Raw genomic sequence first — 17,781 nt, 5'->3', positions numbered from 1 at the left:
TAACATGAAATGCACAATGGGTGTTCCACAAGGGTCAGTGTTAGGTCCCCTATTATTTAGCCTATATATTAATGATCTCCCTCAACAGTGTCATGATGCAGAACTACAAATGTATGCAGATGACACCATTGTGTACACACATGCAAAAATAGCTGAGTTAGCTGCTGCTGAGCTAACAATCGCATTGGAAAGGATCACACATTGACTTGATCAATCATGTCTGAGTCTAAATGTTAACAAGACAAAGGGTATGTTTTTCTCTAAGACTATGGTACAACCTCCTAACGCTGATATTTTCATAAAAGGTGAAAACACTGACATAGTTACTGATTTAAAATATCTTGGTGTGACACTGGATCCAAATTTGAACTTTAAGAAACATGTTTAAAAAAAAAGGTTAAAACCATAAAGTACCACTTAGCAAATTTTAGACATATTAGAAACTGTCTCTCTTTGGATGCAGCAAAGATATTTATGCATGCTATGATTCTTTCCCATATGTCTTATTGCATCACATGTTGGGGGCAGGCTGGAGAAACAGCCATAAAACCTTGAGTCCTTATACAAACAAACTTTAAAAACGCTGGACAAAAAGCCAATGCATTTCCATCACAGTAGGGTACTAGAGAAATACAATTTACTGAGCTTTGAGAATTTTAGATTATTCTCAAATTTGTGCCTAGTTTATAAAATTTTGAATTGTTTGGCCCCTCCTCCACTATGTGACTTTGTGTACACGCGCTTTGTAAGTTCTATTAGATCCTCCAGAATATCCTCTATACAAGATTGTACCATACCATTTTGTCACACTACATTTGGGCAGTCAGCTTTCTCTGTGAAAGCCACAACTCAGTGGAATGCCCTACCTGATGATATGAAGAAATGTAGTTCTATCAATGCATTCAAGACCAGACTGAAACATGTACTAAAATGTTTCAAACTGCACACTGTCCCATTCATTAAATAAATAAATCAATAAAATCAACAGTTAGCTCACAAGACTCACTTTGGTTTTAAAGCTGTTTACAGTTTTCATGGGCCTGTGTTCTTAGAAGCACTTTGTGACTGAGGTTGTGAAAAGACAGTTGATATTACAATATTATAAAATTCACATCACAGTTCTTAGCAACAACTTTATTAAGTGACCAAGTAGCCCTGTCATTGGTTCTTTTCTGTCATACATGTAGTTTGAATCAGATTGTCCGGCAACATTCATCACATTCAGACACTCAACACATCCATCTAACACAAACCACATCACTGCAGCTGAAATTCTGATTTTTAACAACAGATGGAAACTGCTCTGTCTTGCTTCATAATGAAGACTATGTAATGTCATCACAACTTCGCACACAAATGTGGATGCTGAATTGCAGACTTGTGTAAACAAACATGGCTGATTCATTTAAGTGTCAAACTTTTTAGAAAATGAGGAATTGCAATCCCAAAAAAAATTCCCGTGTTGATCATGGTAGTGGAGCTGATGTAGGTATGCGGCCACGGAGGTACTCCAACACTGCATCCGTTCCTTTAGCAACAATGGCTGCTCTTGGTGTGCGGAAAGGATTCCCCTCCAGACTAAGACACCTGAGGACAACACAGGGTTTGAGTGCCCCAATAGAAAAATGGTTACCTGCATTTGATGCAAAATACCTGGTTCAATTCCAACCAGGGACCTTTGTTGCATGTCATACCCATCTCTCTCCCCATTTCCTGTCTGCCACTTCATTATCCAGATTATATTGAGTTTTTCAAATCCTATTCTCACCAGTTATATTAAACTCAATAAAAAGCAAAAATAAATTCCTGTATTGAAAAATACAGGAATTTATATATTGAGCCCAAATGACAATTAAGTACATTACAAGACAGATTGTGCTTCGAGTACTTGCAGAGAGCTGTGAATCTCTGACAGTTCTCTGCGCTCAATACTACTACTACTTAGGAACAAGTAATTGACGTAGTTTGAGGACGGGTGTTAGTTTCACCTCATAATCATAATGCAAGACTTCTAGAAGACTTCTAGCAGTGGACATTGCACATGTAGAATACTGAACAGCACCAGTGGTGGTGTGCTGCAGTGAAGGATCTGAGACTTAGAAATAGTTGGGAGAAGGAGGAGGATAGTGTGTGTTTCTTTGTTCAGGTGTGCTCCTTACCTAAGGCTGACACACAGGCCCAGTTCAGGGGGTATGTTCAGCAAGTCATTGTTTGACAGGTCCAGTGTTGACAGATGAACCAACTTCATCAGACGACTAGGGTCCAACACGCCCACCTGATTGTTACCAAGCAACACCGTATCCAAGGAAACTATCTGATAGAGGACTTCAGGGAAGGACTTGAACCTGTGATCAGATCAGAGATTCTGACTCAAAGACCTACTTTACTATAGGTGCTTTCCATTCAACTAATACTGCTTCCTGTCCTCCATCCTCTGGCCCGTGACCTGGAAATCTATTGAGAGGAGGCTCCCAGAGGAATTATTCTACATAATTTACCATTCAAAAGGTTGGACACACTTTCTCCTTCAAGTGAATGGTGATGTGTGTCCAAACTATTATTATAGTATGATTATATTCAAATATAGATTCAGTAAACAAGCATCTACTCTATTTAAATAACATATTTTGGGACCTGTTCTACCAATGACTGTAATGAATAGGGGTTATTTATCCTTCTGAAATCAGTATTTTCACCAATGAGAAAGTGAATACTGATACACACACAGGTACAAAACATCCAAGAGCTTGATGAGACATCATGAAAAATATGACAAAACTAAAATCAACAAAATGAACCCAAGACATTGATGCTTCTTTGTTAAAACTGCTGTCTAGTAACATTATGTATTATGTGCTATGTGTGTGTATGTCCATCTGCCTCTAGAGAAGCTGCTGTGAGCTCTATGTGTAAAGGGCTGCAGGTGAGCCTCTCTGATTGAATGATTATGTAAATGAGTGCGTAGGTGATTCCTCTTTCCACTTCCACTTTGTAATGCTGTATATTGTAAATAGCATCATGCAAGTAGCTATGGAAGCCCTTGTAAGGGTGGGTAGCAAATGTAGTTTTCTCTCTGTATCACCTGTTTTTAGAGCTTAGATAAGAGATTTGTGTTTTTGTTTCCTTTTTGTTTTGAACAGGTAATCATAGGTTGGACTGATTTAGTTTGTTGTGTTACTGTTAGCAAACCTTAAAGCAAAAATGTCCTATAACTTGTAAGAAATGAATAGCTTGAAGACTGTTATCTCTTGTTGCTGCTGATTCTTTGGAGCTAGGAAAAGGGGATCCTCATCTTCATGTTGCGCCAGGGTTTCTAAGGTAGCTAAGGTGTGTGTTTGGTGGTTGTGCAAACTTCAGTTCCATTAAAACAGATTCCAGCAGATGATGAAGATTTCATTTGCAGTTGAACTGGTCTTGAAAGAGTGAGTTACCTGTTGTAATTGAGGATTATGGAGCGTAGTTTAGTTAGGTTCCTCATTTCAGATGGTAAATCATTCAGCTGGTTATTCCTGAAAGAAAAAAATGCCACACATTAGTGCAATATTAACTCCTTTACTAATGATTCTATATCTAAATCCTATTCCTGTCCTGTTCCTAGGCCCTTGTCAGACATGAAATCTGTGACATTGCTGGCTGTTAAAGTATTCAAACACAAGTCTCCTTCATGTAATGTTTAGTAATGGCTCTATTCAAATGTGACATGACCACTATAGATGAAGCTGCAATGCTTGCAAAATATTTGGCACCAAGTCCGTGAACAGGAGCAGTGGCACTAATGGAAAATCATGGTAATAGTGTAGTGCCAGATTTGACATCTTATTTTACAGTTGAATGTTTATCACTGTGACTTTATTTAAGATCACTGTGAGTGTGAGAGACACCCACCTCACTCCAACTTTCACTAATTTAAATCAACTCTATAGATCCTCTTTGATCCTATAAAATCAATGTCATGTTTTAGACATTTTGTCAGTGTCCAAGCTGAAGTCAAAATGACAAAATATTAGATTGGGACACTCATTTAATCCCTATTTATTCAGATGCTGTATGTAAAGTGTTTTGCTGGATCATTTGCTGATCATTGTGTTGTCTTGTTCCTCGTATGCAGTGTATCATAGCAAAGCAAAAGGTAAGCAAAACGGTGGAATAAAAACACATTTTGATAGACTGATCTGACTGACTTAAAATAAGCTAATTTGCAGTAGTAAGTTTTAGAGTTGTAATATATAATAAATATAATATATAAAAATATTATATAACAAGTGCTCTTTTACTGTCTGACATCTGAGCATTCAGTTCAGACTTTTGGAAGTGTTACAGAAATGTTACAAGGTCCAACCTTGTAAGATTGCTATTGTGACTTTTATAGAATCTCTGGGCTTATTCATATGGAAAGACAAAGTTTTCAAGATTAAATACATACAAAGTAAATTATGAAAAAAATACTCATATATAAATAATTTTACTTAAAATAAACAATGAATACAATTAATTATGTTAATGTATTTCTTTCATTTTCATCAATTAAAATGAGCTTATATTTAAGATGTAAGGAAAAACAAACAAACAAAACCCAAAAAATGGTTTTGGGCATTTTAATATGACATGTAAGCTGCTGCTGATGTGGAGAGAGAGAACATCCTGTTTCTTTGTTTCGTCTTAAGTTATTGGGACCATGTAGAGTGTTAAACATAAATGTTACCATTTGATGTACTGTACCAACGTTAGCTTATAGTTAAGTTTCATCTGCAGTCTCTTCGGCAGGTCACAATTAAAACATATAAAAGCACAATAACAAACAGTACAAAGCAAAAAACACACAGGACACATACAAAATACAAAGCTACACACAATAATAATCGTTCTGGCCAATGAGCCGTTGTTGATGTTTACATTTTTCAAATTGAAAGACCAAAATGTTACTTCCTACCATTCTTTTTTTACCCCTGCTGTACCAAAATCATACCAAACTGTGACCCGAAAACCGAGGTACGTACGGAACTGTAAACTTGGTGTGCTGTTACACCCTACTGACTGCCCAAACGCAGCGCAACAAAATGGTATGGTACAATCTCGTATAGAGGATATTCTGGAAGATCTAATAGAACTTTCTGAGCAAGTGTACACCGGTCTGACTCCACTGACAGGACTTGTTTTCATTTTTACCATTGATCAGACAGCCACTTAACACGAATATGAATTTGGGAACGTGTAACACCACAACTAATGTGAACAGATAATGATGGATATCCGTGTCTCACAAGCAGCCAAAACCTGTCCGTTAAGCCATCAGCCGAGTCGTTTTATCAGTCAGCTGAGTTTCAGTCGTCTTGTTGAGAGCTGCAATGTTTCAACATTTCTCTGAACAACATTTCCCTTTTGTGTCAAATGTTTCCATTGCTGCTCTGAAGCTCATTTTTTTCTGACTGCTGAGCTCCCCAAAAAATCCCGAGCTAGAAAGCAGGTTGTTTTACTATGACAACAGGCAATAATGAGTTGTCATGTCAGCCAACTACCTGCATATTATACAATTTTTAATATTTAACAGTTATAAATTTGGTGATTTTAATATCAATTATTTATTCTGTTTTGATATGTTTGAAAATGTAACATAAAGAGTGGTTAATGTAATTGTTGCTGTTTTTTTTAAAATGTGATGAGATGTTATTAAAAATGCACAATAAAAGATGGTATGATTAATCTCATGGCATCCACTTTGGGAACCACTGCTGTAGTGCCAGCCTCTCCAACGTGAATACTTTCTGTGTTTTATGTCATTATGAACAGATTATCTTTGGATTTTGGACTGTTGGAGAAAAAAAGACATTTGAAGATGGCTGGCCTTTCCCCCCCAATATTTTCTGACATTTTATAGGCAATTTGTTTTATCAAGAAACTAATCAGCAGATTAATTGATAAAAGAATTGTTAGTTGCAGCCCTACATATTAATACTGTATGAGCAGAACTTATAATGGAAATAAGAAATCTCTGTGTTGATCTTTGTTGATGTGTGTTAATCTGTGTGCGTACCTGAGGTCAATGTGTGTCAGCTGCAGTAACTTGCAGATGTCAGGAGGACAGCAAGTCAGTTTGTTGAAGCCCAGATTGATATCTGATAGTGAGGACTCAAACTCCACCAGTCTGCATACACAGTTCACAAATCTGTGGTTAGTCTGGAATTCATCTCTGTTCAAACAGCCTTTTGTTGTAATATTATCTTTGATCTCAGTCCCACCCTGATGATGTCAGCACCACTCATGTTGAGTGTGAGTGATTGTGTGTTTGTGTGGTTGTACCTGGTAGGTATGGAGGTCAGCTGGTTCTTGCTGAAGTTAACAGTGGTAATAGCTTGATCTACTGCAGCATCAAACAGCTCATCTGGAATATTATCTGCCTGCTTCTCACTGAACACAAACACCAAGTTAGTTAAACTCTAGTAACTTTAAATTGAAAAACATCAAACACCCTGTGATGTGAAAGTCGCTGGTAGTGCTGAAACCAGTGTAAAGAAATATACAACCATGCAGCTTTAAATTCCAGTTTATGACAACTTGGGTCTTATTCTGTTATTCAGTTAAGATAACACGGCACTCGCCAAAGTAATTACTGAGATCTGGGAACACGGCGCCATCACTAAAATTAAGTCTGATGGAGGTTTGACTATTTGGAGGTCAAACTGGAAGTGAGCACACCTAAAATGTTGCTAAAACAGGAAGGCATACTGGATGCTGGATTTTAGAGGCCAATACTGATGTCTGATAATAACAATGCATTCGTCAATATTTACTCTTTTTTCCATAAACACATGTCATAAAACATTTTTAAGGGACATTTTACAGTGTAAAAACAAACCTGTCAGTGGAAAACTGTAATGGTTAATGTTGGACATATAAAGCTTTATTTACAAGTGACAGTATGAATAATAATTTAAACAAATACCTTGGTTTTCTCTTCCAAAATAAGTTGTCTAACTTGGGGAGTTTGCTTCCAACTTATCTGATCTGATTATAACTGGTTACCCTCTCAACTCAGTATAAAACTGTATGTGGCGGTAAACAAGCTCAGACAAGCCACATGTATAGAACCTGCCCAGCACCAAACCCATGACCCTGTACAGGACACGCAGTGTAGGGAATGGATGGATCTCAGCCAGAGGCATGCTAAATCTGCAACATCCAAGCTGTGATTTGCAAAATGAGATCATTTCCTTCTGCTCATTTTGACACATAAAGACATGGCACAAGTTATTGGTACCCTTGCATTTTATTAAAATAATGTACCATTTGCCCTGAACAATGTTGAAATTAAAATATATTTTAGTGTCAATGCATGTCTATGTTAGGTTTGCAGTGGAACAAAACAAAAAAGTTGTGAAAATAACTGAATTCATGCTTATTCTACATTAACCATGCTCATTCTAAAATGCCTGCACAAAATTATTGGTACCCTTTAGAAGTTGTAAGAAATAATTGATTTGTAGTGATACTTTAAGCGGACTATTGTTTTAATTAGTATCATGTGTTTTCATCTTATAATCACTCATGCAGCCAGTTTAAAAGGAGAAAGTTACTCTGCTGTTTTGTGCCACTGGGTGCATCACATTGAACATGGAAAACAGAAGGAAAACCAGACAGTGGTCTGAATACATTAGAAAAAAGGTAACAGCCAAGCATGGTCAATGTAAAGGTTACAAAAGCATCTCCAAAGAGTTTGATGTTCCTGTGACCACTGTTGCCAATATTATTAAGAAGTTTAAGGCTCATGGAACTGTAGCCAACATCTCTGGATGTGGTCGCAAGAGGAAAATTGGCCTGAGATTGAACAGAGGGATTGCGGGAATGGTCTAGAAAGAACCAAGGAAAACTTCAATACAGATCCAAGCTAATCTTAAAGTTCAAAAGTACAAAAGTTTCAAGCCACACCATCCGTTGCTGTCTGAATGAAAATGGGCTCCATAGCAGAAGACCCAGAAGACCCCCCTTCTAAGAGGGAGACACAAAAAGCCAGACTGGACTTTGCCAAAATGCATGTTGACAAACCACAGTCCTTCTGGGAGAATGTGCTTTGGACAGATGAAACAAAATTAGAACTTTCTGGTTAAACACACCAACCCTATGTTTACAGAAGAAAAAATGGAGCTTTCAAAGAAAAGAACACCATGCCTACTGTGAAACATGGAGGAGGCTCAGTGATGTTTTAGGTTTGCTTTGCTGCCTCAGGCACTGGGTGTCTTGAATCTATGCAGGGCACAATTAAATCAGAAGACTTTCAAGGCATTTTGGAGTGAAACATGCAGCCCAGTGTCAGAAAGCTGTGTCTTCATCATAGGTCATTGGTCTTCCAGCAGGATAATGACCCCAAACAATACATCAAAACGCACCCAAGAGTGGATGAGAAGAAAATGTTAGACTGTTCTGAAGTGGCCTGCTATGAGTCCTGATCTGAATCCCATTGAACATCTGTGGAAAGAGCTGAAACTTGCAGTTGGAAGACGACACCCATCAAACCTGAGAGAACTGAAGCAGTTCGCTCAAGAAGAGTAGGCTGAACTACCAGTGGAGAAGTGTAGAAACCTTACAGAGTTACAGAAAGGGCTTGACTGCAGTTGTTGCCTCAAAAAGCTGTGCTACAAAATATTAAGTTAAGGGTACCAATATTTTTGGCCATGCCATTTTCATTTGTTTTATTGTATTAAATATGTTACGTTGTAAATCAAAAGCAAAGTTTCAGTTATATTCAATGTGAAATAAAGAATGATGGATACCATATACTTCTGTTAGTTTCAACGTAATACAGAGAAAATTTAGTTTTTTTAAGAAAAGGTGGAAGGGTACCAATATTTTTGGCCATGTCTGTATAACTATTCAAAACAAATGGCATATTTGCAACCCATACATGAGCATGCAAGAGCCCTGCAGGACTCATATTACTCTGCAGTTTGAGAGCGACACAATCATTTATGAAATTTGATGCTGTGTGTGCAGTGTGTATCACTAACCTGTACATCAATGACTTGAGAGTTTTAATGTTATGTACATTGACCCTGGCCTGGCTGGGTAACGTCATGGCTGTAGGTCCTTCATCTGCTCTCTCAGGTTCCTCTGCAAGTCACACACACACACACACACACACACACACACACACACACACTAGAATAGGCTCTCCATCCCATTTAGTGGGTGAGAATAGTAAGCAGGTCAAATATATTCAGATGTAACTCGTAGAACCAGGAGAGTCAGTAATGTCAGCAGATTATTGAGTTAAGTCAGTAAAGAGTGTTGATTTTCTGGGCTACAATGATTTAAAACGTGAGTTCACCATCAGTTTTACACATGGAAACTAAATGAAACTGGAGTTTAGGGATTCAGTTTCAGTTTTGCTGTTCATTTGGTGTGCTGAAATGCCATTATCAAATCCAATATAACCCCTTTATTTGGAAATACCGTTTTATTTAAAAATGTCTTTATTTAAATCCCTACAATTAACCTGCATCATTGGATTAACTGAAGGAATGTATTGAAAGCTTTCTGTTCAGGGGGATTTGGTGACACCATGTGATGACTAGTGATCACATTAAAGGTGCAGTGTAGACTTTAGTGGCATCTAACAGAATGGAGGTGGCAGAAATGGAATATAATATTCATGAGTATGTTTTAATTAGTATATAATTACTTAAAAATAAGAATCATTGTGTTTTCGTTACCTTAGAGTGACCTTATTACCTTAGAACAAGCCCTTTAAATTTACAGAGGGAGCGGGACCTCTTCCACAGAGCACGCCATGTTACATCGCCATGTTTCTACAGTAGCTCTGAACGGACAAACCAAACGTTGGCTTTAGAGAGTGCCTTTCGTAATGAATATGCAAGTTTTCGTGTATTCAGTTTGTTGCAATCTGAAAACTCACTGCTAGATGCCACTGAATCCTACACACTGCAGGTGTCTCAAACCAACACAGCTTGCAGTGTCCAGTCTCCTGAGAAGAAGCAACAAAGCAGTATGGCAGACTAGCATCACATTTTATCTGGAAGATAACTGAATGATAGAAGAAGGGGAGCTGGTGGCTTCTAACTGAGATGAGAAAACAATGACACTATATTTGAGCAGTTTTCACTACATTTGTCAGTGACTGAATGAACCATAGGGAGGGGGACAGTATCTCTTGTCTCTGTTCAAAGATGGTCTCTGGTGGTTGGTGGTTCAGTGTTCATTCAGTCTCTTTTCAAGCGTCCTTGCAGTTTCCCTGATGTACTGTGTGTCAGGCTTTCTCAGGCCTAAGCAATTTTGGTCAATTGAGCATGCACACTGGAGTGCTTCTCTGGCTCACCAGCTGACGAGTGTTTGTGACACTCAGAACATTTTATTCTTTGTTTTACAGCCATTTCTTTTTTAACAGTGATATATGGGAAAAGGTCTTGTTGCATGAGGCCTACAATTCTGGACCTGGATTCATGGACCTGCAATTCTGACTGAAGCCACTGCGTCAAAATCACCTCACATCTCAGCACTGCACCTGATTGCTTGTGAGGTTATGATGATGTCATACACCCCGAGTGCCCTTAAATATCCATCTTGCACTTTCTGATGAAGACCTTGAGATGTAATTTAAAGCTCAGCAAAAGCTGAGTCGACCTTGAGCTGAGGTTATATTGTCACTGATAATACTGATAACAAGGTGAAGAGTGAACTTCCATGCTCTGATAATCAAGATGACTTAAGAAATGCCTGTTTCTGTTGTTGTCACCAGTGATGTTGGCATAAATGTAAGAAGAAACTGATGCTGCAGTTAATCTCGGTGGAACAGATGAACACTGTCCAAGGATGTTCGGACAAACATGGGGACAAGAAATCATTCTTATTTTGGGAGTTTCTGACCTTTGCTGAGACAATTAGAATCAGAATCTGAAACTTAATAGTCCATCACAAGGCAATGGAAATTTGTCCTTTATGTGGCTCACACAGTACACAGTATTTTTTTGTAAGAAATGATTTGATGTGTGTGGTGGGATTATTGGCAAATCTTCAGTCTGCTGTCATTACACTCATATTGGTTTCTAACTAAAAGGCACTACATGTGACCCTGAGTCATGGGCTTTTTATGGAACTACTTCAGTCCTTCTGGGTTCAGTGGTCAAAACAGTTTCCAGTCAGCACCAAAAGTGAACTGTACCTTTAATTCTTCCTTTTAAATATTTCAGAAGCTCGTTGGTTCCTTTCTGTGATGAGGACAACAGAAGAGGAGTGTTAGAATATTATTAATATGAAGCTTTCTTTTAAATGAAAATCTATATGGAGGAACCTTTCCTAGAGACCGGCCTTAGTGGCAGGTGTGTTGAATCTTGTTGACTTAGGGCTGAAACGTCTTTACATGGAAGTTAGTGTGACACAGTAAACTGTTACAGTGACATAGTGCTACTTTCTTACATCATACAAGCACATTTTTCCCAGCCATTCTTATATTCACACAATCTCTTATTATGATTTATATCTGTACTTAATTTAGATCATTTTGACAAGATTTTTTTAAATTAACATTAACTCTAAGATCTAGACACACGTAAATACAAGCGTGTTTGGCTATTTATTATAGTTTGGTTACTATAATTTCAGTGTTTGGACAGGCTGTACTACCACTGCAGTATTTGCCTTCCTTCACTGTGCTCATGTCCTCAGTGTGTCACCTACAGTGAGCAGGTCTCTCCTGATTCCTCGCAGAGGGTTTCCCTCCAACAGTAGCATCTTCAGATTAGGCAGCAGGCTGAGAGACGCTGGAAGACTGACAGAGAGAGAGATTCCAATTCACATGAAAATACCTAGAACTCAGGTGGATGACAGCGTCCTGATAGTATCTCCTGATAAATATTATCTAACATCTCAGTCACTAACATTTGCTTTGGAAGACTCAGCTGAAACAGTGCATCATACTGAAATCATGTAGGACTATATTAATATGTAGGAGTACATGTGTATATAAATGTGTTCCAATGGCTAACTCTAGAATCCACCTGGTGAAATCCCTGTGAACTAGTGCAAAGATCAATGCTCATGTTAGTTATTAACTACTAGAATCATCTGTTGAATTTGACACATAAGCACAAACAGTTAATTACGTCGTTATGTCATTGTTGGTGAGGTCAAGGCGTGTGAGCGTGCTCAATAAGGTGATCTGGTCAGGGAGGGTTTTGATCTTGTTGTCTCGGAGTTCTAGAAGAGAGATGACTGTCAGGCTGGCCAGCTGCTCCGTCTCCAACTGCTCAATCTGGTTGTTTCCAACATACAACTCCTATACTCACACACACATACACACACACACACACAATTATATTTCTTGCGGCCATAATATATGAACAACATTTAAGGCTGTAGATATAGATGTAGAGGTTTCAGTTCCTGACCTAAAATAAAGATCCAAATTCATTTGGCCATTGGTCATGTTAATGATAAGTAATGAATTAATCATTACAAGCTAATAAAATCTATAAACATTTTGAAGTAAATGGGGTATTTGACGCATAATTTAAATGAAAACACATGAAAATTATTTGAATCATAAATTAAGGCAAGGTAACTTTATATATTAGACATAAAGTTAAACCATTTAGTGCTGTTCCACATATTGCTCTTGTTCCTGCTCCACCTGCTCTTATGCAACAAATGGCCAAACTACATTCTATTCTTCTCAAACTATAAGAATCAGTTTTCAGTGTGCCGCTAACTCTGACAGTACACATCAGATGACAGCACTCTCAGGTTGCTGTGCTTGTTAAATGAATAACATATATGACTCCAGGAACAGAATGGGTCAGAGAGGACGCACAGAACGATCAGTAAATTTGGTCAACATGACTCAAAATCACTTTACACCTGGGGACACACATGTTTCTATGGTTACCTTGAGTGCGGGTGCGGGGAGCTGTGGGAGGAGGCGGAGCTTGTTGTGTCTGAGATACAGCTGCTCCAGAGCAAGCATTTCTGATAGGCTGGCAGGAATGTCAGTCAGCTGGTTATTGCTGCAGTCCAACAGCTTAACATCTGTCAAACAAAGTCAGAACTCTGCTTTTGATTTATTTACTTTTTTTCTCATAGAACAAAATAATACGCCTCTCAGCTCCTCAAATGTACTTCAAAGTACTTCAGGGCCTCAGTATGCTTCAGACAAAAAGTTTGCTGGACTGTCGAACAGCGTGGGGAAGAGATAACATATACAACAGGCCTGTCTTTCATGTAATACTGTTTCAAAAAGGGCCGGGTTCTCTCTACTTTTGAGGATCATTTACAGTACATCAAGTGTGAAAAGCTGCATGGTAAAGAGATAGGGAGCACACTGCAGTATAGCTGGTCTTACTTGTGAGCTGGGTCAGGCTGTCAGGCAGACAGCTGAGCTTGTTGTGACACAGGTGCAGTTTCTGCAGACAGGTTAGCCGGCCCAGGGTGGAGGGCAGACTTGTCAGTTGGTTGTTGGACAGGTCCTTCCACCAATCACAACAGATAGGACAACAACGTAAGCCGTCACACAACACAGTAGAAAGAGCCTGGTGGAAGTGTAATACATGCATTAGTTACCAGCTCAGTCAGGTTCTCCAGCTGGCCTAGTTCTTCTGGCAGGCTCTCCAGCAGATTCTGCTGGAGTGTGAGGCTACGGAGGTTCTTCAGAGTATACACCTCCACTGGCAGTGATCTCAGCTGGTTATGACTGCTCACACAGGAATAAAAATACACATTCGATTTAAGTTTATTTTTTAGAGATTTTTTTTCATTAATTTTCCTACACAGTCTTGAGTCAGTAGGGGCTTACTGCTGCTGTCAGAGATTTGTAGATTGTAATTAGAAATCTAAGATTATGTTTCTAAATCAGTTATGTCAAAGTCAGTGCTGTGGCACCCTGTGGTGACATAATGTCTGACCAGAGATGCTGCAAGATTTGTTCATTTTCATTTTTCACCCTGGCTATTTGCTTATGTTTCAATACATATAAAAGTTTCTATCAGTACACATTTGTATCGAGAGAAATAATGTTAACTAAAATAATGCAGGTTTCAGTATGTGTGTGTGTGTGTGTGTGTGTGTGTATTGAGGCTCGACAGCAATTCAGACAGAGGGCAGAGACCACATAGCAGACTGATGAAATAGCCACCACTTACAATCACAACAACAAAATACTTTTTGGCCAAGCCATCTTTTATTTCTTTGTTTGATAGTTCATGAAGGTTACAATAATCAGTCTTGCTTGGTCTGCTTGTGTCTGAGAAAGACATATAGATATCATTGCCTTCCCATGTCTTTGGAATGTTGTACAGTATATGCTTATATTATTTTGTCTGGACTAAATTTCTAGGTCGTCTGTCTACTCTGTCTGTTTATTAAGTATGCAGTTATTTTCTGTTGTTGTATGTTCTAATCATTTATTTTTCCAACTGTGTTCAATTTCATTTGTGCTTTTTTTTGTTCTCCAACTTTTACCATAGCTCTGTGGTTTGTTGTATTATTCTTGTACATAGTTTTCTCCATATCTGTGAAGCAACATTTACACTTAGATATAAAGTATTCCATTTCTGTCATTAAACAGTCTTTCAACTTGTTTCCATCGTTGCTCCAGATTTAAGGATTAAAGAGAGCGTGTGTGTGGGTATACCTGAGTCGCAGTTGCTGGAGTTCCTGCAGTTCTCCCAAAGCACTGGGTAAACTGCTGAGCTGGTTGTCATGGAGCTGCCAGAGCAAAATCATGATTTTAGTTTAACAGCTAGAATTAAAATGATTTCATCATTTTTTCTTATATCCACCAATTAAAGTTTGTGCCCCTTTTTAGATCCAGTGTTTCTCCTATAGTGGTACAAGCCTGGCTGCCAGGCCAAGAAGTACCCCTGCCAGGCCAAAACATAGTTTTTTAAATGCCAAAAATAACGCCAAATATCCATTAATCCAGAAATCAATAGCATTTGGGAGCCTCTGAGCAGCGCTGTTTCGAAATGTGAGTCAACGTCTGTGTCCTTGCCCGGGAAACTGCAGGTAGCATAACTCCTTTTAAGGAATAGCACAGAGCGTAAGCGAGTGAGTGGTTATGCAAGAGAGCGAGCGTAAGAAAAGTGATGGTGAATGTGAGCAGAGCAGAGGAAAAGGTTAGCAGTAAGGCCGTATTCAGACCAAATCAGGCAGTGCAGCATTCACCCGCAGGTTCAAGCGGAGTTGTGTGGGGGTGTGGGCGTGTTTATTTGTCCTCCAGAACATAACTGCTGTGAAACAATCAGAAAATAACAGTTTTTAATCTGATTCACCGGCATTCTCGCTACCAGCGCTCCCTCTCTTCATTCACTCTCTAGCTCGCTTGACCACTGCTGCTCTCTCTCGCTGGTGCTCTCTCTGTCTCTCGTCTTTTTTACGGTACAGACTACAGTGTGTCAGTTAATAAATGCTGCAGCTTGGGGGTCAGCTCCCCCCCACCCCCCACCCCCGCCCGCCCACCAGACCAAACCACTCAACCTAGAGATCATTTCAGATTTTTTTGTTTGTTTTTCAGTTTAGTTCCCTGTTAGCTATGTTTTAGTTTTTATCGTAGAGGCCTACTGTTCTTTTTAGCTCCTTTAGAAATGTAAAAACACATACAACAAATAAACAACAGAAATTTGAATGTCTTTTGATGAATGAAGTTTTTCTCTTTTTTTTGAGGGCCAGTGTAGTGAGACAGGAAACGAGAAGAGAGAGGGGTGTGACATGCCCAAAACACATCTCAAATGGTCAGACTTCATGTGCTTTTTCCATGGACATATTCATAACACATGTATGATTTGTGTATTAATTGCTGGATAAATTACTGAGTCAGGCTCCTTACTTGTTGGTTTTACTTACATCCAGTGTAGAGAGTCCAGGCAATAGTCTGATGTCATCAGACAGTTGTGTCAGCTGATTGGATGACAGCAGCAGTTTGGTGAGGTCAGTCTGTTCCCACCAGCGATCTGACGCTCCAAAGGACACATTCTGCTTGGCTTCCTCTGGTGTGTCGACGTTTAGACGATACACGTTCTGAGGGACTGAGATTCATGTTAATATGGTTGATGGTTATTACACACTTTTTTTAAAAAAAAAAAATCACAGTATTTATGAAATGTATGATGTGTAGTACTGTTGAATTATTTGGTACTATACAGCAGCAACATAGTGTGTCCAAGGCAAATTTCCCTCTGGGACAACAAAGTCTTATCTTAATCTTAAACCTACTGGCACTGGTATGTCAGGTAACTGATACTGCCACTATTCATAATTCTGGTTTCATGATCTAAATGTCATTAAACCTTCAGAGATGTTTTTATTTCTCTTTTATCACAAAAAGAAAAAGAGACAGTCAGAAGGACAGTCCTAAATCACGCAAGAGGCGATGTGACATGAGGAGAATAAAACACTGAGGGGTGGCCCTATTAATTGTAATGTTGAAAAGTAACAATGATAGATTGTAATATCTTATAAAACTCAGATTTATTTCATCTACCACGTAAATACGCTGTGCTGCTGAGCCCAACATTAACTGAGGTCAAGGTGAACATCCATCCAGCCTAACAACACGTGTTGAAATACACTAACCATGAAATTGAAGCCTATCTGATCATGTGGTCTCTATGACGATGTATGATTTGGTGTGGTTGAAAGAAAACTGAGAGCATATCTGATCATTAAATTGCGTGAAAGCACGTAAATCATATGCTTCATGAACATAACTTAAAAATACATTCCGTGTATTTCAGTTAATGAAGCAGTTTAGTTTGGGAAAACAAACTGAAACAGTACTATCTGTGTCTAAATGTAAACACTGACCAACAATCTTGAGTGAATGGATTTTTTTGTTTGTATCTGCGTTATATCCACATTTTTCGCCATTCTGACCAAACATTTGACCTTCTAAATACTTCCAAAGGCGGAATTAGAATTTCAGCGGTACTTTACTGTATGAGTTAGCTAATAAGTGAAAATGGTACCTTCTGTCAGCCCTCGGCCGGACAGGTTGAGCTGGCCACTTTTCCGGGCTGCATTCAGCAGTCCGTGAGGAATGGTGGGTTCGATCTTTTCCGCCCTGAAGCCCGCCAGAGAGTCCACCTTATCCGCTCTTTTGAAACGAGACATTGTCAGTATGTTTACTGAAATGAGCCCTTGTGGCTCTGAGCTGTTATCATTTGCCCCCACACCCAAACTGTCCGAGTTCGGCCCGGTTTTTTTGTTGTTTTTTTTTTTGTTTTTTTTAACCAGGATGGCGAAATCATGACCCGCCCTACTCTGCCTCTGATTGGCTAACCCTGATGTTCTTACCCTAACCCTAACCAATCTCAGTCCTCATGCCTAAACCTAACCAATCAAACCAATGAAGGCAACGAGTACTACCCGGAAGTCGATTTTTTTTTTTTTTTTGCTTCATGCGCTGCCACTATGGATGTATAAAGAGAACTGGATACAGCATCGGAGGCGGGGCCACGTTCATTCCAATGAAAGTTGCTCAGTGGCGCATGAAGCAATAAAAAATCCACTTCCTGGTATGAAAGTACCCGGATCTTCCGCATTGTGCGGCCCATAGAGCTTGCGCACTAGTGACTTTCGCTGGCCGAGTCCGCTACTTCCGGTTTAGCCCTCCGGCTAACTTGAATGGGGAATGGGCAATACAATCATGCGGCTCTTCTAGGCTTTTGAAATGTGATCGGTCCGAAAGGATTTAATTCTGATAATGAGACAAGTCATTTCGCGGGGGTTGTGACGCTCAAAAAAATGTATCCGCTGACTACAGACGTCTCTTTCACAATGTAA

At 39.1% G+C, this 17,781-nt stretch overlaps 1 protein-coding gene across 2 annotated transcripts; it reads right to left on the bottom strand.

The window, feature by feature from the left end:
• Positions 1-1,119: 1,119 nt before the first annotated feature.
• On the bottom strand, positions 1,120-17,227 carry lrrc40 (leucine rich repeat containing 40). Of its 2 annotated transcripts, XM_067598059.1 has the most exons (15): positions 16,965-17,227; positions 15,844-16,025; positions 14,633-14,706; positions 13,564-13,693; positions 13,346-13,469; positions 12,893-13,032; positions 12,111-12,283; positions 11,686-11,776; positions 11,171-11,216; positions 9,000-9,102; positions 6,298-6,405; positions 6,032-6,142; positions 3,432-3,509; positions 2,160-2,345; positions 1,120-1,587 (listed from the first exon to the last, which is right to left on the bottom strand). In XM_067598059.1, exons 1-15 carry the CDS (start codon positions 17,107-17,109, stop codon positions 1,467-1,469), a joined length of 1,812 nt encoding a protein of 603 aa, XP_067454160.1. In that variant the 5' UTR covers positions 17,110-17,227; the 3' UTR covers positions 1,120-1,466. The 2 variants fall into 2 exon arrangements, with proteins under 2 accessions (XP_067454160.1, XP_067454161.1); XM_067598060.1 differs by lacking the exons at positions 6,032-6,142; positions 6,298-6,405.
• Between the last annotated feature and the right edge of the window lie 554 nt (positions 17,228-17,781).

Source organism: Thunnus thynnus, chromosome 8 (genome assembly GCF_963924715.1).
Source record: "Thunnus thynnus chromosome 8, fThuThy2.1, whole genome shotgun sequence".
In the NCBI taxonomy this organism is placed as follows: Eukaryota; Metazoa; Chordata; class Actinopteri; order Scombriformes; family Scombridae; genus Thunnus; species Thunnus thynnus.
The sequence above is the reverse complement of the archived record's forward strand: the minus strand, read 5'-3'. Positions and strand labels throughout refer to the sequence as shown.

Excerpts from the sequence above, each read along its gene's own strand:
- lrrc40 (XM_067598059.1), bottom strand. The coding sequence starts at position 17,109 with ATGTCTCGTTTCAAAAGAGCGGATAAGGTGGACTCTCTGGCGGGCTTC. Across the intron at positions 13,470-13,563 it reads TGGAGAACCTGACTGAGCTG|GACCTGTCCAACAACCAACT; the intron begins GTAACTAATGCA and ends GATTGGTGGAAG. Across the intron at positions 11,777-12,110 it reads ACCAACAATGACATAACGAC|TCTTCCAGCGTCTCTCAGCC; the intron begins GTAATTAACTGT and ends TCTCTCTGTCAG.